This window comes from Protopterus annectens, chromosome 9.part0 (assembly GCF_019279795.1).
Source record: "Protopterus annectens isolate FY-2018-M chromosome 9.part0, PAN1.0, whole genome shotgun sequence".
Classification (NCBI taxonomy): domain Eukaryota; kingdom Metazoa; phylum Chordata; order Ceratodontiformes; family Protopteridae; genus Protopterus; species Protopterus annectens.
Window position 1 is genome coordinate 1,010,539,566 of NC_056743.1, and position 23,495 is coordinate 1,010,563,060.

The following is a 23,495-nucleotide window of genomic DNA, read 5'->3' on the forward strand; positions in this document are numbered from 1 at the left end:
GCTGCCCTTGTCGGCCATTTTATGTCTAGCCGATTTCCATTTTTTTTGTTCAAATTAACCTATCCGATTTGGTTAGAGATTGGTCTTACCATCCCATGGCCGATAATTATATATTAACCCTAATGAGAATAACTGGGATCACACCATAGATCATTTGAGGACCTGTGCATGGGATAAAGTATTTAGGTGCTGCCTCTGTCCATTAGTAGCACAGGTGACAGTCCCAGGGTAAATTTTTTGTTTCCCATCCACAGATCCAAGTTGTACTTGAATACAGACAGGGATGAGCTTACTTTAATGTGGTTAAGGAGTCTGTTCCAGGATAGCGGTATCCTCTGTGAGATATACTTGTCCTGCCAAATCATTCTGTTGATACTGTAGAAGAGGTTTAGTTCCGTAGACTGAATATTTCTGATGTCATTTGACTTGCTGATGTGCAGTAAACCAATCAGAGGAGAATGCCTTGTATGCAAGACACAGGTCACCTCTTAGCAGTCTGTAGGATACCAAGTATAATGACAGGGCTTTGAGTCAGTCCGTGAGGATGTGTTGTTTAAGCCTTGTATCTTTTTAGTAAGGTATCTCTGCAGGCATTCCAGTTGTTGCATATGTCTGGATAGATACATGCCAAAGGGGGCATTATTTTCAATGACTGGCCTAATGAGGGCTGAGTAAAGGGGACAATGACATCCCTAGATCTAGACACCATCCCTTTGTTTATGAGCTGTGCAATATAGAAGAACTTTCTTACAACAATGGACACATGTTGGTCAAATGTAGGTCACTGTCCTCATAAGTTCCCAAATCCTGAACAACTGGGTCAACTTTTAGGGGCATATTGTTAATGTGGTAGTTCCTTGGGATAAATGACTTCCCAAAGGATACAATAATGCATTTTTTGGCATTTAGTTTCAGTCCATGTTTATGGCAGCAGTTATTTATTTGGGACAAACATTCCTGCAGGATGGGTAAATCATTTAGGGATTAAATGACTACTCCTAGCTTGCAGTCATCTACAGACTTAGTCAGCCAGAGCCCTTTGGTAATGGCTTTTACTTCAGAAAAATAGATGTCAAACAGGAGAGGTCCCAGATCAAAACCCTGGTGAACCCTGGATGACAATACTGTCATCCCTTTACACAAAGGTGGAGCATCCACCGATCCAGGAAATTATAGACCCATCAGCCTAACTAGCCTGATCTGCAAGGCCATGGAAAGGATTATCATGGACCTCATTAACAGGGGCATTGGCAACCTCCAAACACTTGACCCCACACAGTTTGGCTTTGTCAAGGGGACGTCATGTCTGTTAAATGTGGTCAGTGTCTTTGAGACAGTCACCAAAGCCATGGATGATGGGCAGACAGTGCACACTGCCTACCTTGACCTGGCCAAAGCCTTCGACACTATTCCCCACTCAGGTATAGTAGATAAACTCTCTCACCTAGCCATCGACCCATATGGTACCAGATGGGTAGCAAACTAGCTCATTGATAGAACCCACCTTATTAAAATAAGGGAAGCCACTTCCAGTAGTAGACCCGTAACGAGAGGCGTACCCCAGGGATCGGTCTTGGGCCTCTGTTATTCGAGATATAGTTCTCTGAGGTGCAGGCTAAAACCAGTGGGCTATGGCTGACCAAGTTTGCAGATGACTGCAAGCTGGGCATAGTCATCAATTCCCCAAGTGATGTGGACATCCTCCAAGACGGTCTCACCCAAACAAATGACTGGAGCCATAAACATGGCCTCAAGCTGAATGCCAAAAAATGCATCATCATCCCCTTTGGGGAGTGTGATGTTTCCACATATTATCACATTGATAACATTGTCTTATGTACACAATCAGTAGTAAGGGATTTGGGCACCCAGGTTGATAGCAACCTTACTTTTCACCACCATGCTGCTTCCTTTGTGCAGAAAGCCTTCCACATGGCCCACCTCATAAGTAAGGGTGTCTCATCCATGGACAAAGAGGTCATAACATCCCTGTATTCTTCCCTTATAAGGCCAATTATTGAGTACAATGTCCCCTTCAGCATGTACCTCGCAAAGCACATGCAGCAGCTGGAGAGATCACAGAGGTTCCTCAGCAGGTGAATCCAGGGCCTCAAACACCTACCCTACACAAATAGGCTAAAAGCCCTGTCCCTCTACTCAGTTTCATACAGTCTCCTCAGAGATGACCTCTGTCTGGCATACAAAACAATCTCAGACCCCGCCTTGATGGGACTGCTGCATATTTGCAAGTCAAGCTCCACTCGAGTAACCCATACGTGCGACATCAACCTGGTCTGTGATATCAATATGACTTGTTGGCAGGACAGATTTGTGTCCCAGAGACTCACCCATCTGTGGAATAGACTCCCTCTCCATGTCAAGCAAAGTACTTTATTATCCCTTTTTAAGCACAACCTGGATAAATGGATGGGAAACAGAAAATACACCCCTGGGATTCCACCTGTGTGCCTGCTGGACAGGGGGTCTGGTTGCTGACATTTCTAAACATGGGCTAAACTCTTGGCTAGGCTTATAAGGGCCTCAGGGCCAATAGCCTAGTAACATCCTATGATCCTATGACTCCACTGGTGACTGGTCCTTTGTGGAGGTAAATTCTCCTATTTTCATTTCCTGCATCCTATCTTTGAGACAGCTGGCAATCCAGCCGGTGACATAGGGGCTTATTCCCAGTTTATTTATCTTTTCTACTATGCTTAAGTGGAGAATTGTGTCAAATGTATATGTCACATTGAGGCATGTGGCGTGTACCATTTTGCCTTCATCCTTTGGTTTGGTGACCTTTTTAAAAAAATCCCCCAGGTTGAATAAGCATGACCTGCCCTTGACAAATCAAATTAAGACAGGTCCGGTGTTTGGAAGTTCCCTGATTGATTAATTTCATGATTAATCTTTCCTTGGGTTTGCAAATGAGGTTGGTCAGACCTATGACTCTGTAATTGCCTTGGTCTGTGGAAGGTTCTCCTTTATGTAGGGGAATGACTATAGTTGTTCTCCATATGCTTGATACAAAACCTGTATGGAGGATGAAATTAAATGGTGCTGTTAGGAGTGTGGCTAAATGGTGCTTCATGCTATTTAGGATGCTTCCAAGTATATTGTCAAGACCCTTTGTTGCAGTATTTTAGCTTTTGATAGCACTTTTTGGACTTGGTCTTGTGTGATAGCTGGCAGCAAGCCAGTTTCAGGTGTATCCTGTGGGACAAAAAGAGGAGAGGGCGGTAAGGTTAGTGCTAAATTTATTGTCCAGTAGGTTCACTATATCTTCAACCACAATGTAGGTAACATTTTTCACTATCAACTCAGCACATTGCTGCTTTATGCTTTTGAGATTACGAACATAATTAAAAAATGCTTTGCGATTGTCTTTGGCTTGGATAGCTATTTTTGCCTCAGACTTGGCTTTGGTGGATTTTATTAAGCTCCTGAGTTGCTATCTGTTTCAATGACAAGGGTACTAACATTCTAGGAATTACTTGTCTTACTTTTGGTTAAAATTCTTCTCCTTTCATTATAAACCTTGTTGATATTATGGTTCCACCATGTGGGTTTGTTTCTGGGGTTTGTCCTGCACTTGTTACTATGAGGTGCAATTGCATTTAGGCAGCTGCTTACTTGCTGGCATAGTTGGTGGTATATGTTTCTGCATACTTAGTTGAATTAACTGGGTTTGGCGTGGATTTCAAGGTTGCCAATGTATCACTTAGGAGAAGGTAGTTTATCTTCTAGAAATTTCTTGGTGAAAGGAATCTTTGGTTTCAATTTTATTTTGAAGGAACGTGCTTTATGGTCAGACCTAAAAAGAGATGAAGATATGCAAGGGCGGTGCAAGATGCTCTCATATTAGTAAGTACAAGATCCAAGATGTTATTCCCCTAAGTGGGTGCTCTGACTAATTCTTCCTGGGAATTTGTATTGACAAAGTCCAGGAATCCCTGTGCTTGTGCATTTGTTGTGGTGCAGGTTTTCCAGTCTATAGTTGGATAGTTTAGATCACCTAGAAAAATGGTATTGGGTTTAATACTGATCAGTTCTAATTCTTGTAGTTAGGCATTGTGGCTTTCTTGTGTCACAGAGTGAGTTCTGTAGCTAGCTAATATATGGTACGGGACCTTCCTGATGGTTATTTGGACACGAAGAAGCTCTAGTGCAATATACAGCTTTACCAGCCTTGATACGAGTTCCATCTGGATGAAGATTAAGACTTCTCCACCTTTTCTCCCCTGCTGCACAGTAGCTGGTCAAAATGAATGGAAGGCATTATAGCACTGCATAGCTGGACTGTTGTCTGGTAGCTTAAACCATGTCTCAATCACTATACAGACATCAGTGCCCTCAGGGTGTGAAGGGCTTACATAGAACGAAGTTTCTTATTTAGGCTTCTAGCATTGCTCAGTAACACGTCACTTGTTCAACATATTTACAAACTCTGAAAGTCAGCAGTGGTAATCTATATATGGGTGATCTTTCTTCAGAAGTCAGCAGCTATTGGTCTATTATCTTTCTATGGTTGCTTTCTGTAATTTTGGAAAAATGTGTACACTCCTAGGTTTCATGTTATATCAGTGCTCACAACTTACTACTTAAGTCTAAGAATGGACTTTGTTCAGGTCTTGGAAGTAACATGGCTCTCCCTAAAATAAGAGAATATATGCACAGTAAATGTAACCATTTGCAATATTGCAATGCTGCCAGTATACCATTCCTTGACTTCTTAAAGTCACCTGATAACAGCTCTGAGGTGTTAATGATTCTGCACAGGTGCTGGAAGATGCTGGAAGCTGGGGGCCTATAGTGACTTGAAAAGGGCTTTTTTTACTTTTATCTTCTACTGTTAACTGTGATAAAAGATGTACACACATGACATGTTTTGAATAGCTGCATATACAGCCAACTGTTGTTGTATTAAAAATAATTCCACATAAATTTCATAGTAAAATTATAAATGAAACTGCTGTCTCTCATCACCCCATTCCAAGTGTGAATGGGACATGTACATTCATCTGAATGCCTGGCCTTTGAGTATTCCAGTCAAATAGACTGCCTGCATGCTAAAAACCTGAATAAGGAAATTAAAGGAGACAGATGTTTTAACAGACAACATTAAACTCTGGGATCTGTGCGTTATTTGGGCATTGCAACACTTAAACTCCATAGTGGTGAACAACAATTGTAATTGTAATAGACTAGAACCAGAGTCCATGCTTCCGTTTACTCTGGTATGTCCAGGCGTGTTGGGGACAATAAATGCTGGTTTCTGAGTTTATTTAAAAGAATACACACACACACACACACACACACACACACACACACACACACACACACACACACACACACACATACACACACATAACTTTGCTACTTAAATATACATTATGAATTTTCAGTCCAACTAGTACTTCAACTGTAGAAAATAATATTGAAATAAAATACAAATTTGCATGTAATCATTTTGGGTTGCAGAAAAGTACAGTTGTGCAGGTAAACTTACTATAACAGTAGATGTTCAAATGATCCCTGCTGCAGTAGCCTAATCTATATGTTTTATATCCTGCAAAGCTTCAGGGCACATTCGACTCACCCAAACCATTAGTTTGAGCTGAGCTGGCTAAAAAGACAGGTTTGGGCACCAAGACCTTCAGAGACTTCATGCCAACTGAGAGAGGAAGGCTGAGCCCTGAGAAGACATTGCTTGGAATAAAAAAAAATACCCACACACTGGAATAAAAAACACACCAAAAGACCTGGGTAGGGGTGGATGAAGGGAGTGGCTACTGCAGCAATGATTATTTGAACATCTTCTACTGCCATGGTAATTTATTTATGCAACTGTACTATGTTCTTCATATTGGTCATTGCTGCGATAACCTAAGCTGTATGGGTAGATTAATACAACGTAGAACAACTGGGAGGTAGAAGAAGAAGAGTCCAGTAATCCCTGGAGAATGGTCCTAGCAAAACTTGACCTAGACCTGGAGAAGGAATCTGACTTGTTGTACTTTGTAAAAGTATGCACAGAGGACCAAGTTGCTGCTTCTACAATACTTCTATCATTCAATCCTTCCCAAAAAGCCATAGATGAAACTGAGACATAATAGAATATGGCTTGACCTTGCCTGGAATAGCTTTGCTGCGAGGGGAATAGCAAAAGGTAATAGCCTGAGATATCCATTTGGAAATAGTCTGCTTTGACAAATGTCCCTTCTTCTTACCTTAACAAGAAATGAAAAACTGAGCAGAAAGTAATGAAATATTTTGTAATGTCAAGATACCTGAACTGTCTGTGGACATCCAAGGTACGAAGTATCCTTTCTCCCTCATGTTGGGGCTTAGGGAATAACACAGGGATATGGATAGTTTGTCTTTAAGTAAATTTGAATGGCACTTTAAGCATAAAAGAAGGATTAGTTCTCAAGGAAACTCTGCCCTGCAGCAAATGAATAAGGTTGACCTACGATAAGAGCTTATAACTTAGATACTCTTCTTGCAGAGCTCAGAGCAAGGAGTAAAACTGTCTTCCATCTTAAGAACCTCAAGTCAGCCAGATGAGTTGGTTCAAATGGAACAAGTGTTAGCACAAAATTAAAGTCACAACAAGGAGGTTTTCTTGGAAGTCTCTTATGCAAAACCCCTTTAAAAATATGTTGACATGGGAAGGCATCTTCTTTTTTTGGCATCAGAAACATTCTTGAATTAAAATCTCTTCCCCGATGGGAAAAATGAACTATTTCTATTACCCCCTTCCTAGGAGGGAATGTCGGGGTTGGTCTGGGGATCTGGAATAATTCCCTTGAAAGGAGGGATCCCTTCCCACTGAGTCAGTCTCAGAATCCATTTGTCTGAAACAGCCTGTTGCCAAAGAGACAGAAATGGAGAATCTGACTTTCTGGAAGGGATAAGAGACTGCCAGGGTGGGAGGTGGGACAAGTCCCCTTACATACTCATTCTGACCTTTTTGACTTTCCTTTTTCTGGGGGGTCCTGCTTTCTTTTAGGGAACCTCTCCACCATTGTTTTTTAGTGTCTGCTTACCAGCATATTGCTGAGACTGTTTGTTTTGTTTCTTGCTACAGTTGGACAAGGGAGCAAAATAACCTTTGGAAAATTTAGAGAGGGAGGGATAAAAAAATTGGAGAGATTCCCAATATATCACTTAACCATCTCTGATCACATTTTTGATAACCTTTTCAGCCGTGGGACCAAAGTCTTTATCCAAAGATTCATTTAAAAGCTTATTTTTACATCCTGTAGGAAATTTTGAGAATGACGCCAGGCAACCCTCCTCAACACAGTACCAGTGGTACCCTCACTGGATGTAGTATCTACAGTCATAAACACACTTTAAATGACTAGTGACCTGAAAAAATAAAATAAACTAAACCACACAAAGCAGATTTTTTCCTCGCAGGGAGAAACTACAGATAAAACATTCCTCATATTTTCACAGTTAGTGACAATAAACTTTAACATATGAGCCTGACAACTCAAAATTATAAAAATTAAAGTTGCAGAAGCAAACACTTTTCCCCAGACTTAAAATTTGTTTTACCATCCTTGTCAATAGGATAAGGATTACACTTGAAATGTTTGGCAGCAGCTGGATTAACTAAAGCTATACCTGCTGGGTCATGTTTGGGAAGAGTGTATAAAAACTTAAAAGACTGAGGAACTTCATACATTCTCTTTGCCTTTTTAGGGGCAGTAGGCTGAGTATCAGACAGACTGCAGGCAGTGAGACACACTTCTGCCAGACCTGACAGAACTTTGGAAATGGGTGAACATTCTGGATATTCCTTCTGTAACAGCTGATAGTAGTAGCCAAATAACCTCCACTACCTCCGCTATTCAATTTAAGAAACTCCTGAGAACCCACTTCTCAAACAACTGGCTTTGTTCATGCTACTCCCCAGGTTAATTTACACCAATACCTTGTTCAAGGATTCTACTAAAGGTCCCCCAATTCCTTTCACTGTAAAGCTTAATAATCACTGGTTATTTCTGTAACAAAATATTGAAAGTGCTCATAATTTAGGAAGAAATTTTTTTTTCTTGTGTGTTTATATTCTATATAAACCCTACTACTAGAATGCTGTATGCTGACTTTACTAAAGGACTTGTTAAACTATACCTGACTTATGTTTCCATGGAACCTATATCTTTCTATGATATTCTTTTGTAATGTCTTTATGTCATGCTATTGGAGCTTTTCTCCCCAGGCCTCCGCTGAAAATGGATATGTATCCAGTTGGACTTTCCCAGTTAACAAATATAAAATAAAAATAAAATAAATAAAATTTTCTGGGGGACTGAGAAACCTCAGTGTTCTCCCATTGAATGCACTTGCACATTCTGGAAACAGTCTCGGAGAAAGAGAATCGTTGATAGGGAGATTCAGGTAACCTGCTCTCCACTGAGTCTGAATCAGAATTCTGAGGGAAAAAATGTATCTGTTCCATCATGTTCCTCTCTGGATTTAATTTCTTGAATCTCTTCAGGAAAAGAGGAATCACTTTTTCTTTTACTAGAAACCACCTGATAAGAAAGGTCAGTAGCTTGTACAAGACCCTGAGACGGACTTAATAAACTACTCCTGTCCAGTGAAACTGGAGCAGGAGAAGCTATACGTTTAGTTTTCTGTTTGTTTTTTACATAAAAGCTTAGGCAAACACATTTTAATGGCAGCACAGCTTCCTCAGGGATGGGCACAACATTATGGTTATGCAGGGGCACTTTCCCTGCCCCTTCTTGCAACACCACCAAAAGTGGTTCTCCCTTGCCCACTAAGGGGAGCCCAAAAGCTGCAGAGAACAACACTAACCCCCAGTCCATTGTGGCTGTATTTGCCACACAGAGGGATCTAGGTGAAAAGGAGAGTGGTCTGAGGAGCCAGCTTGGTCACATCAGAGTCTCTCACCTGCATCTAAGGCAAATTACCACCCTGCTGTGGTGGCAAACACCTTTATTCAATTATCACTTAAGACATAGGCAAAGATACATTTACAAAAGAAAACAAACCATGTGAGTAACTTCTACTAGCTAAGAATTATGAGTAATGATCTTTGAGGTATAACAAAATAAAATATTTATTGACAATTACTCAGTGTGTTGCCTGAGCAGCACTAAATACTCCAAAATGTTGTTTCTTTGTGATCAAAACCACCACACCTCCCATGCACTGGCATATTATAATCAGTCTAAGTTGCTGCCTCACAACAAAAAAAGAGCTGGTTTCCCGATAGGAAGAATTTGCACAGAAATGCCTCATGTTACAATAAAATAGCTAAATTTTCCACCAATCTCCCTCATAGAACCCACCATTATCATAGTTTAAAGCAATTAAACTGGCTTGAACTGCACAACTACATAACCTACTCACAAATAATTACAACACACAAACTCATTCATCATCCAAAAAAATGTCCTGCACTACAAAACTTATTACTGTCCTAACTGCCCAGCAAGGGACCTCTGGTCTAGTAACAAAGTCTTATTGCTTACAAATAAGTCAAATAACGTTGCAAGAGACTCTCTCTACTCCCAGTACTTTGCTAAACTCTGGAATAGTATCCCCATACAAATAAAACTCTCCAACAAACTTAGTAGTTTTAAACTACTGCTTAAACAACATCTTAACTAGTCCTGGTCCTGCACGTGCTCATCACAAGGTTTAGACTTTGTGTTCATCGTACAGTACTCTCCAAACACATACTCTCAACCTCTCGGTGAAATGACAAAACAATTTTATACATAACTGCTGCCTATACAATCTACTAAGTTGCATGTGGGCTTTCTCTTTAGTAACTTCCACCTCTGTAAAATCTTAGAATGTACAAATGCAACTACTGTTTGTGTATAAATGTAAATAGAAATATAACAACTCTGTGTTTAACTAGAACATAGTATAATGCAATGTAAGCAAATGGAGCTTTTCTCCCCAGCCTCTGCTGAAAATGGGTATTACCCAATCTGACTTTCCCAGTAAACAAAGAGAAATAAAATAAATAAATAAATGCATTGGTTGAGTATTACTTGCTGAATTTTACATTGGCACCTTTTCTTTTAACAAAAAAAGGAATATTGCAATAAAATGAATAATTATTTTCTATGAATAGCTGTGAACACCTCTCAACAACCTCTTACAGCAAGAAGACTAGTTAAAGCCTAAAATAATGGTGGGTCAAAGGGCCAAAAGTAGGGACAGATTTTAAATATTGTTCTTATAAATGTAAAAAGTTGAGAGAATAGCAGGATTTGTGTTAGCATGCATTTTCTGAAGGAAATTAAGTTTGAAACTTAAACGCATGTCATTATTTAGGGATTTCAATCTTCAATGACTTGTCAGAAAACCGCAAATTTTATGAGGAGAACAGACCAAAAAATATGAGGCAAAATCTGGACATTCTGCAAAAATCTGTACAGTTGAGAGGTATACTAAAGTTTAAAAAAATAATGTTCTCTGGAGCAACCTCCCTTGTTTAGGTATGATTCTGAACCTTGTACACACTCATGCATCCCATACATACTTGCACATACTCGCATACAGGCACTCGGCCATACTCACATATACACATGCACTCAGGCACAGTCATATACATGTAATCATGCACTCTCATAGGCGCACCAGCGCACACTTGCACACACATATACTCGTGTATAGTCATATACAGGTACTCATACACTTGCATGCGTGCACTCATGCATACTTGCATATACACATGCACTCACAGACACCCACATACCTGCATATACACACATGCACTCGCATACAGTCACTTGCAGCCACTGGCATACATGCATTCACAGACACTCGCAGACAACCGGACACACACACACACACACACACACACACACACACACACACACACACACACACACACGTGAATACATACACTTTCTGTTTTTCTGATGTCCCTTTTTTCTGGCACAGCTTTGTTTATTAAAAAAAATCTTAGCCAGGAGATGTGGGCACAGTTGATGACATTGTTTAAAGTGGGCCCCCCCTGCCCTATAGTTCCGGCACCCTTGGCTTACTGTAGTCAAAGGTACAGGGTTTGATTCCTTCCAACTCCATTTGCCTGCTGTGTGACTGTGAGCAAGTTAGTTAACCAGGCAGTTAAAAGGAACACTTGTGTCCAGTGGGTTTCCCCAATAAACAAATTAATACAATGCAATACACTCATCCAGTAACTCCTCATAAACAGAGTGTCAATCATTAGACTAACTACCGATACTTGGTCTATATCAGAAGAGTGAAAGTTAACAAGAACGAACGCTCAAACATCGAAAAAGCACAAACATCGAACTTGATAATGTGGGGGGCTGCACCCCCCCACACCCCATGCCAAAAGTATATTCCAACTCCAAGGTCGCACTACAGTGAGGAAAGGGCAAATATTCCTATCCTCACTGTACTGCGACCCCAGAAATAGCATTTTGATGTCCGGCATTTTCAATCGGAAGAGCGTTCGTTCTTGTGAACTTTAGCTCTTCTGATATAGACCCACCGATATCACCCAATAGTTCAGCAGTTCATGAAGCAAGATGGAATAATACCAAGAAACTGCCATCTAACAATTCCGCCCAGTGTTCTATAAGGCTGACTGTCAAATTTGCTCACTTCTGTCTTCCATGTTTGTGAATGGTAAGTAGAAACACTGTAACACTGCTAAGATAACCCAACACACTTATGACTTGGCACTAGTAGGACTACGCTGTAACTGCTCTGTAGTCAACACTTCAGATTTAACATTGTTCAATCCTAATGTACCTAATTACCTTCAAAATACTAGCTAAGTGTTTGGACTGCCCTACCTTTTATGTGGATAAAACCACTAGGGTTTTTTATAACAAGAATATACGAACATACATCTGACATTACTAAAACGGTGAAAACAAATGCACTAAGTAGACACATTGAGAGATATAGTAGTCATAAGTTTCAATTTTTAGTGATACAACAAGTAACTAATGATGTACAGGGCAGGGTGACACCAGAATAGTTGGAGGCATGTGAGTTACATTGGCAGTTGAGGCTAAATGCCACTGTTTTTCCAGGTTTAAATGAATGCACTAGTGTACTGAGTATATCAAAAATGAAAAGGCATGGTTGTCTTTTATTAATACATTCATTTATTTATTTAGATATTTATATACTGGTAGTTTTATACAAACACTATACAATATTTTAACTATTTTATATTAAAGTTCAGGCGATGTGTTTTTAAATGTAGTGGTGTAATGAAATGTGATTAACTGATTGACTGGTGAGGATACATAAGGGATGTATAATTAACTAATGTTGTTTTGCTGAAGTCTAGTTCTTGTAACAGATGAAAGTGCTCAACTGAAATAAAACTTTTGTTCTGGAGCACCTTGGCCATCTTTCTGGTGGTTTAAAGTACAAACCTTCAAAATACAATGTTTTCTATCTGGGTATGTAACAGCCTCTTGCCCACCTGTTCAATGCTTGTTTATTTTCTCTATAGATCACTTGTTAATAACATCTGTAGATCAGTTGTTTATTACACCTGTAGATTGCTTGTTTATTTGCTTGTTTGTTTGTCTCTGTTCACAAGGAAAGTCTGACTGCACAGAGCCCATTTTCAGCAGAGGCCCAGGGAGAAAAGCTCCAATACAATACATTTATATAAATAAGTGAATGTCAGACAGTTCTCAGAAAAACAACAGTTGCGTTTCTTATTAAAAAAAAATTACAAAACAGGTATGCACAGTAAAGTATTCAAATCAACAATTATAAGTCTATACATTTCATATAGCTCTAAAATCTTGCAGGAAGTAAGTAGATTAATATTGTAGAAGGGAAAACGTTAAGAAGTTCAGTGTTCTTAAATTCTAGTAAAGGTTTGCAAGGAGTTTGAGATAAGTAAGAATAAGTTATAAAATTCTGCAGGTAAGGAGGGAGATTTTAGTATTGTATAGGTTTGTAAAGAGTTCAAGAGATCTAATTACGTAAGTTATAGAATTATGTAGGCAGGGAGGGGAGACATTAGTAGAGTTCATAGGTGTGTACTAGGCTAATGGCCCTGCAGCCTTTACAAGCATATCCCAAACAATCAGCCCTTGCAAGTGTTGAACCCAGGACCCTGCAGACGATAGACACAGCAATCTACCATTAAGCCATCTGAGCTGTGTATGAGGTAGTAGTAATAGTATATGACGGAGAGAGCACAGTATAGGATTAGTTCTATTTAGGCTTGTTCCAAACTGGTGTATGTAGAAGTTTTATAACTTAGGTATACAGGGGATGCATGAGGGAGGTAGAGTGGTGGATAGGGCAGTTAGAAAAAGAGAAAGATGAGATGTGTTGTTTAAGAGGGAGGTGAAAAGGGGTATATTGATTCAAATGCAAGAGGGAAAGTTGTTAGGAGGTATAGGGATTCAAATAGAGGAGGGCACAAAGTTAATGACAGGCAATAAGAAGTTTCTGCTTTCACTAGAGCTCTTAACCTGGTGATGAACATGCGCATGACCAGGATTGGGAAAAGTATTGTTTAAGCTGCATTGTATACCTTGGGAGTTTGTTAGTCATTCTTACTTGTGTAGGAATGGTGTTCCAAAGTTTGGAAATTTTACAGGATTATAGTGAGTCCCCCAATGAATAATTTTCTTTAGTAGTGCTTAGTAGAAATTTGTCACCAGAATGGAGGTCCATTGTGGGTGTGTAGGGCAATACTATGTTTTTTAATGCAGGGCTTTGCTCAAGATAATACATCAGCTTGAATGCCTTACCTAGCTGAGAGTATGTTATGTAGTTGTTAAGCTTTAGCCACTTTAGTTGCTTTAAGGCCCAGCAGTAGTGAGTTCAGAGTGCAGTGCTAGTAGCAAATTTAGCTACTCTGTTGTGACAGGAGACTATTTTGGATCTTAGTGTAGCGCTTAGGTTTGTAAGGACAGGTGAGGCATATCAGAGGGTTGATAACATAGAGGATGAGGCTAGGGTTTTTCTTGCCAAGTTTCTGGAGGTTCTTTTTAATTGCATGAAGAATATGTTGCTCAAATTTAAAACTGCCATTTATTGCAATGCCCAGTAATATAATATGTACTGCCTCAATTTTAATTTTATTTGTAGATTTATAACCTCTGTAGATCACTCACCTGTTCAAATTGCAAAATCAGTAAACCTTCTTGGGGCCATCATGGACAATAACCAAAAGTCCCCATTACACAAACTATTCAGAAGCTTAACATGCTATGCAGACCCAAAGTGCTTATTATTGTGTCTGAACAGCTGGAACATGTGCTTTTTTCTGCTGTCTATTTCCTGTTTGCTTCCCCTGTAGTCTTGAGTCTTCTCACAATCACTGCACATAAACTTTCACTATCCTGTAAAAGAATCACATCCTTTGCTGATGATATACTTACCTGAAGTCACCACTGGGAAATCTTAAACAAGTTTACCTGCTTAAAATTATTTAACTTTTCACCCAGATAACAATGGCTCACAGATAATTAATTATACTCCAATATTATCAGTAATACTTTCCTTACATATCCATTTTACTGGTACCCCCTGTACATTAGAAAGAAGACTCTCTGAAAGAAGATATGTAGGTTTTTCTCTCAGCAGGCCAGAACACTCATCATTATGACTTGCTCAACAAGGTCCATTTGCTACCTATGGCTAATAGAGACACCTTTCTTTTAGGTACCTAGTATACAAAGGTCAGCATCTGAGTTACTGCACATTCCTGAAAATAAAGCTCTCTCTTACAGACCAAAACTATTCTCCTAAAAGCAGCCAAGATTTAAACAAGCAATTGGCGAGGAAGCATTTTCCAGAATAGGTCCTGCACTCAGTAAAGTAAAAAAAAAAAATACATATCCAAACAATGTAAGAAATCTCTTACAGAGTTCCTCTATAAGGAATTTAAATGTCAGTGCTCCTGGGATACAAGTTAATTGCTAGCTTAGGCCTAAAGAACACCATAGAACTTTTCCTCAAAAATGTGCCCACTGTGATATTGTACATAGTTGTATTATCTTAAACTAAATTATTGATACTAACTGCAACATACTAGAATGCAGAATAATTTAAATTTCATTGTATGCAATGTCGCTCTGTATTGTTTGCCTTTATTGTGTGCAGTTTAAATGCTTGGATTTGCTCTTCATACATCTACTTAACTTCTGTGTTTACTCACATTATGTTTTATGCTTTAAACTCTGGTCATGAGTAAAAAACATCTACAGATCAACTCGCTTACCTAGTAACAAACTGTAAATAAATAAATAACGTGTTGACCTATGGTATCTATGCAGCAAAACGACTTAATTAACATTCCCTTTCAAAAATTCGCCCGGAACAGAGCTTCAAAATGAACAGCTAGTATCTCCTCACCAGTAACACTAACATGTAATGTTACTGTGTGCGTTTACTTGATCCAGCTATATAGTTACAGGCTTCTTTTACTTTTCTTCTGATGACATTGCTTCCCATCTTGTATTAGCTGTCCTCAGTCCTCTATCTCTCACATATTAGAATGCATCTTCCTGGCATCTCTCCTTTATCTGTTTATATTGTACCATCTGTACTCTTCATCGACAAAGTCCTTGTGAATCCTATGACCTACTGTTCCTGCTATCCTGTCCTACTCTACTGCTATCTGCCATGTTCTGTCCATTCCTTCTTCTTTCATACTCATTTATTCCTGCTGCCAGGTCGTGTGCAAGAACATTAGCTGGCTCAGCGTTTTTCTGTCTTGCTTTGGTAGATTCATGTTGCTTAGCAGAATATACAAATGAAGAAACTAGTATAATGTAAAGAAAGTGTTAGAAAGCCACGTATAATGAAACACTTCAAAATAAAATATAAAAATTGCACGTCTTATGCCAGACCCCTTTACTTAAATATTTTAGCTCCACACATATTTCATCTCTCAACCTCTTAGTGCAGGAAATTTTGACCAAGCCAAAAATAATGGGGGAAAAACATAAAATCAAGGACAGATTTTAAATACGGCTCTTAATAAACTAAGAAAGCTGGTACAATAACAGATTTTTGGTTTAGCATGTGTTTTTCAGAAGGATATGAACTCTGAAACTCAAGTGTCTGTCATTATTTAGTGACTTCAGTCCTCAGTGACTTGCTAGAAAACCACAAATGTTATGAGGAACAGTCCAAAAAATATGAGGTAAAAATCTGGACGTTCTGCAAAAATCATGACAGTTGAGAGGTATGACTCCAATCCACAGTATCCTAATTGTGGGTTTTAAGTAAGCATCCAAAGAAAAAATGCTGTATACTACATTTGTTACACTCAAAAAAAAAATAGAAATATATACAAATTATAAAATAATATGAACCATTTGTAGCATTATTATGTAAAATGAGCTAACAAAAATTAAAATAAAATTTACAGAATGTAAGAACTACCAATATCAAACCAGCAGTTCTGTCAAAAATACTAAACAGTGCTGAGACAGTGAAGTCAGCTAAATGGGATCTTGACAACCCCATTGTGCTAATTAGGAATTTCTTTAAATTGTCATTGAATACACAACACAATGCCACACTACATATTTGTACATTGCAATTGCATTTCTGAAATCCCTAAAGAAACAAGAGAAAAGCAAATGTTTCTGCCTCCTTGTTTAAACAATGTATTTATTATGTACTGCTCTTACTGTAAATTTCTAGATTATTCTTTATATCTATGTTCTTACTATATTTTTTCTACTGAATATAAATGTGCATATTTTTGGCACATCTAATTCTGTAATAGTTGCAATACATTAGGTTATTGTCAGTAAACCACTGTCTAATATTTATGTATGTGACTTTGCCTGATGGCCTGGGTGGTGTCCGGAAAGGGTCTTTCGGCTAGCTTATGCAGTTAACAAACTTAAATAAACAAACACATAAACTGCATCAACCTCTGTTTTACCTTTATTTTATTAACTATTTATTGTTTTAATGTAACTGGCCTTATTATAATTAATTATCATGCTGCTTGCAGGGATAAACTTCAGTTCCTCAGTGACCCTGAAGGGGGTAAACTGGGAACGGAGAATGAAAGCATGATCCCCATTTGTGTTATTGTGTTATCATTTTTATTGTTACATGCATAGGTGTAAGCTAAACACATTAACACAACCAAAACGGAAACCTGAACAGGTTTATATCATTCTTTACTTGTACTAGTGTGAATAATTTGCATCTGTATTTATTTTTTACCATTGATCTAATTGGATTAATTTCAGGCCTAGCACTGAGGTACAGAGATACAACAGAACTAAACTGTACAGTCAAATATAAGTCACAATTTGCAATCAACTAATACCAGTGCAATAAAGACAAGGTGAAAAAAAGATAAGTTGCTGGTAACTAAACAATCACCAATAACATAACATTGTGAGAATAAATTTACAATATATGCAAGATACTGAAGCCAGTCTAGGAAAATCATTGCTCTTGCTTAAGGCAAAGTACGCTATTCATACATCTGTACCGATATGATTTTTGCTTAGCTCATACACCATTAATTATGTATCGGATCAAAGTATAGTGCTTATTAGGTAAATGTTGTATACAAGGTCTCCAATAACTGCAAAAATAAGTAAAATAATGTTCTTTTTTTAATGACATCAAGCACCCTAAACCTGTCAAACTTCATATATACTAGCTTCAAGATGGCACAATCATGTGGGGAGGGCAAACTACCCTATTCACACTGTTCTGTGATCACAGAAATGTATATTACCACTGGCCACTGCAGCACTGAACAGATACAGCCCCCATATCACACCAGGAGCCCCAAAACACAACATCCTCAACCATTAATGCCCCTAACAGTGCAGCACACAATAAAAAAATACCATCTACAATTCTATAAGTGTCTAAAACACACAGTATAATACCTAGCTAAAGAATAAATTGGCCAAATACTTCAGTGAAACTGAAAACTGAAGTACTGGGCAGCCAACAATACTGAATGAAATGGGAAAAAAAAAAATATATATATATATATATATATATATATATATATATATATATAACTTTTTACACCAATGACAAGAGACGAGACAGTGAACCAGTATTTGAGTGCTTTCGTCCATTTAATGTGTCAGGACTTCATCAGAAAAATTATTCTACATCAGAAATGTTTGGGATGAAGTACAAAGTAAAGTGAAACTTGTAAAATGACCAATGCACCCTGTCCAATTTAAATATTTACACCATGATGTTGGCTTACTGACTGCTTTTCTTTTGGTAAAATGTTTTTTAACTAAATGACAGTTTTTATAAAAACATATTGCTAACTTTATAACATTATAACGGAAGGTCCGACTAATAAGCTGAGTAACACAGCATGTCAATTCACAGCTTGTCAAAGTTTTTTTTTCATTTTACCAGAATTAACAGGATTTATTTGAGGAAATGGACAATGTAATACTGGACAAGAATCTTAATCCTGAATGTACAATTTCCACAAAGGACTTAATGACTTTTTTACTATTAAGGCTGCATTAAGGGGCTAGCTATAACCTTACATCCATGCCCACCATACTGAAAGCTCTGCCTTTTAATTACATTACTGGTGTAAATATCTAAATTGGACAAGGTGCATTGGTCAATTTACAAGTTTCACTGAGATTTATGACTTTTTAGTTTGTACTTTATCCCAAACATTTCTGATGTATAATAGTTTTTCTGATGATTTGAAGTAATGTAATCAGAATACCAGTTTATCTTTTTAATAAAATAAATGAAAAGCTTTATTATAATGAAGGAATACACTTTTCCAAGAATTTATTTCCTGCTACTGTAAAACAATATTTATTATGGTTCATCTTTTAAAAGAGTTTCTAGATGCTGCTTATGCAGCAAAGTACTGTATTTTCTTGCATTATATTCTACAGACTGCAGGCATTATTATTATTATTGTTATTATTATTATTATTATTATTATTATCATTATCATTATTATTATCATTATCATTATTATTATTATTATTATTATTATTATTATTATTATTATTATTATCAAGCATCACATTAAAGCCCACCTCACCAGTTCCTGGACTTGTACATGTACTGGGCATGGGTAGCCCAAACCATGCAACTAGCGGATTTAAAATTTTTAATTGCATATGTAATGAGCATTGAATTTAAGCCATATGACTACCTTATGTTGTTTTTTTTTTTCTTTCTCACTGTTAATATCTGCCAGATTTTAAGTCTTCAGTTTGCTATGTTATCTATATATAAGACTAAGTATCGTAATTGCACTCTTATTGTATACAATGTCACTACCTGCTACTACTGTAAGAACTATCTTCTAGAAGCATTGTTATACAAGATTATTGGTCTTGTCTCCCACTTGACCAATTTATTCTGTTCTAGTCTTTTTACCATTATGAATGTTTGTTACTATTGCTTTCTTTATTGTATTATACAATATTCTTTCTACTAACGAAATAGTTTACTAACAATGGAGCTTTTCTCCCCAAGCCTCCGCTAAAAAAGGGTTTTATGCCCAGTCGGACTCTCCTGGTAAACAAATGTAAAATAAATAAATAAAAATAAAATTATTATTATTATTAAATCTTGACCTTTTTGCTGGTTTACATTTTAGTTCACAGTGAAACAGCTGCTTTCTTTTAGGAGAAAAATAAGCACATTTACAAGACATATATTGCAACTAGTTAAATATACACAAAACATGTGTCAATAACAAAGGGGAAATGTCTATCACAGTACAAAAGTGAAATTATCTGGAATCTTAAATTGTAAATAACCTGAAGTTAAACATTTCTTCAGTTTTGTGTCTGCGTTATTTCAGCAGTCCTTTTCCAATTTTTGCAACTTCTGGAAGACCTTATAATGTTTCCACAAAAAAAAAAAAAAATCCTGCTTAATTTATGATGGGAGATATCACATAGTGACCTGTTAGCTTTATTTACTTATTTATTTAAAAGTTATTAATCTGACTATAACAAAATGAGTAATATGTCATGTGTGTGGCCATAGTGATATGGCACAAAACCAAAGCAGGAGACTTTTCATACAGGATGCATGGGATACAAGCAAGTCTGACTTGTACCATAAATGTGTAGGAGCATATGTATACTGTGTACAAAGACATGCACAGCGAAGTAACAGAGATTCATATGCAATACACAATAAAACAGGTGATATAACATTCCTAAAAGCAAACACCGGTACCTAGACATAGGAAATGCAGCTAAATGAATGACATGAGAAGAGCACAGGTTTGCTCGTCACAGGGACTGCACAGTATTGCCTCTTGGCAACACCCTGTGGTAACTTCTCTGTTTACTGTGCCACCAAAATTGCTAAACAGCACACCTATATGTCCTAGGCCAAAAATGTCCAAATATCAGATCTCCTACTCTCCTTCAAGGGAGGATAATAACTTACGTTGGCATCCATGGCAGATTTCTATTTCCATTCCCTGTTTAGTGATCATCCTTAACAAGAAGAAGAGCAACTCTTGAGCAGGACTGTTTGTAGGAAATTTAGTTCCTTGGAAAGCTTGGAAAGAAATGCTCCTCCCCCTACAAGGTGTCCAAGCCCAAAATTACAGCATCAGCGGAAGAAGCAATTCCCATGGTGTATTGCAATTACCTTAAAGTAAAATCAAATGTTTTGGATCTGGTCAGTTTCACAGAGCTACCTGAAAAGTCTGGAGCAGTAAATCAGCTTACAGGATTCTCTGTCCGCTTCCATTAACGGGTCTCTAAAAAATTTATATTCACTGTCATATCTGGCTTGATGTCACAGTATTAGATAAAGCAGCAGTCCTCGAGCACCTGATGATAACAGACCTAGAAGGGCATCTTCATTGGCTAAACAGGCTCTACAATACAATGTATTTAGAGCAGGTAGGGGTGGTCCAAGAATGACTTCCAAAGCTGCAACCACTCTTTAATGGTCTCTCATTTCTGTTAAGACCACCTGCTGTTAATATCTGCTTTGCCATCAGTGAAGCTGCACTCTACAACATTTAATCTCAGCCTGAAATGTTGTCCCTGTTTAGCAAATCCTGGTCACTTTTCTACTGAAAATGTTCACAGCTGCAGTTGCTCTAATGAGCTTTGTTGACTCTAGTGCTTTAAGTATTAAGGTCTAAAAAGTTCTAAAGGGAAGAAAATAGTTTAGCTGTCTATCTATATGTATAGCTTTTTGTCTATCTGTGTATCTATTTACTTATTTTGACCAGGTTAATCCCACTATGCATGGCACATTTTCAGGGGAGACATGAAGTTGTATTCATATGGATTACAGCAGATTCGGCCAGGACAAATTTTCCCTACTCTTTTTGACATGTACTGAGGAATCTTTTGCATTCAGCTGAGCTTTCACCAATTCAGGCAGATGAAAAAATCTGAAGGAAGGCCCTCAGGAGTGAAGCACCTTCCTTAAGTTACATAAGGTAAAAGAGACCAAGCAGCAAGTGTGGGAAGAGAGCCAACAGCCTTCCGATTTGCCCTGTATCAAAGCTGAGTGTTATTTAGTTTTACCTTCCAGGTACTACGGTAAAAGAGTTACTTCCTAACAGAATGAATAACATCCACCCCAAATTCCAACTACAGCAGAGCAAACAGCAAAGTAGCACAATAATATTTAATAAGTGATCAAAGGTAGAAGTAGAAATATAAATTCCAGTACAATTAAAGAGAAACGAAAATGAGCACGTTTTCAATAAAAAAAAGCTGTGACAATTCTTCTGCAAGTGAAAATTGGTATTTTTTAAATCACAAAGCCCAAGAAGGATCATTCAGTTCTTATAAAAGCACATAGTTAACAGGCGAAAGATCAGAAGGGAGGGAAACCTGACTGCAGTACTCAAGAAGAAAAAAGTGGTTCTGGTGGGTGTCTAACACAAATTTCCAGCTTGACAGCAATGTTCTCTAACTATCTGGTTATCTTACATCTGTGTAAGCAAAAGCAATATGTTTCAGATTCTCGCCTCTTAAAGGACCATGTCATAAATACATACATGCACACACATCCATGCTTACATATTCATGAACAATCAGACTCACACACGCAAACACATACACATACATACACACACGAAAACAACTTCTCTTCCCCATTCAAATGCACTGAACTGTAAAGAACAGAAGCATGAGACTTGGACAGAGCTTACATGCTAAATTTGTTCCCGAATTCTATCACAATTAAGCGGCAAGAAGGCATTTCACACCCTAAATCAATCCATCACAGCAGGCAGCATCAATCAAAGGCTGAATCCCTTTCATTACAATAGCTATTTATCTTTCCATCACAGCTCTTTCTCTGTCTCTATAAATTATATCTGTTCTTTGCTCTGTTACGTCTTCAGCCCAACCCTTACTTTGCACACAGTAGAGCTGACATTACTGTGCATTACATCTGCTTTCCTGCTCTGAAAGCATATACAAATATTTCAATAAAAATGCACACTGGCTTCATCACCATCCCCACCATTATGTCACAAATATCCCCCTCCAGTTCTCAAGACACAGAAGAACAATGGTACCTCATTCAGCAGGAACGTTGCGCTGGAGTCAGAGAGCGACATAAAGGTCCAAATGCAGATGAGCTGACAGCGCTCCAGTGAGCATCATCTGATCTACTATCTGTGGTTCCATTAACAGGTCGCTTCAAGCCCTAAGTGCTGTATAATCAGGGTAATGGGTTATGGGAACTCATGTGAACACTTACTTGTAATTTCCCAGCTAGAAGCTGCATCTCTCTTATTTCGTACCAGACACTACTTGTTTCTGATGCCCTCTACAGGCCAAAATTTTGTACATATTCATAGCATAATGAGAAATGGATTCAACCACCCATGACATTCAGCTGTAGTGTGCACATTTCATTTGCAGCCATTTATATGATATAATATACAAACACATACCCACATTTAATTAACTGTGCGATCCTGCTTTCATCGATGCCTGTCCCAATCTGTATGCTGAAATCATAGATGCACAACATAAAATGAGTCCTTCACATCTGTTTCCCATTTACAGAAGCTCAACATTTCAAATAAATATGTTATTAAGCAACAGCAACATCCTGGTAGTTGTCTTCTGTGAAAAGACCAGTTCCTGGCTGCTTTGCCAAACAGTGCAAATAGCAAAAAGCCGTAACAATGATTCACCGTACAGCTGTTGATTCATCTCCCTTGCAGGACAACAGAATAGCTCTGCAGTGATTCTATATTTACTGAGAAAGTCAGTTCTGCTGCCAGGCTTGAAACAGGGCTAGCATATCGCTTCGGGGTACTGCTACCACCATGTAATATAACACAGGAACTGCCTCTAAATGTTAATGAAATGGCAGCAATAATGCAACTTCTAAGCAGAGGGATGCGGTAATAGATAAAAGATGTATATATATATATATATATATATATATATATATATATATATATATATATATATATATATATCAGGCTGTGATGGGGGAAGGTAAGAAACGGACAACAGGTGCTGTAGGAGTGA

General features: G+C 38.0%; 1 protein-coding gene across 2 annotated transcripts in view; it reads right to left on the bottom strand.

Annotated features, from left to right (window-relative positions):
* The window catches only part of CACNB3 (calcium voltage-gated channel auxiliary subunit beta 3), a 308,851-nt gene extending 285,772 nt beyond the window's left edge, over positions 1 to 23,079 (bottom strand). Inside the window, exon 1 of one of the 2 annotated variants that reach the window (XM_044083798.1) lies at positions 22,907 to 23,079. In XM_044083798.1, the coding sequence (XP_043939733.1) occupies positions 22,907 to 22,912 (6 nt within the window). In that variant the 5' untranslated portion in view covers positions 22,913 to 23,079. Of the gene's footprint in view, positions 1 to 22,525; positions 22,699 to 22,906 lie in introns of those variants that run through there. The other variant, XM_044083797.1, reaches the window with a different exon arrangement.
* Between the last annotated feature and the right edge of the window lie 416 nt (positions 23,080 to 23,495).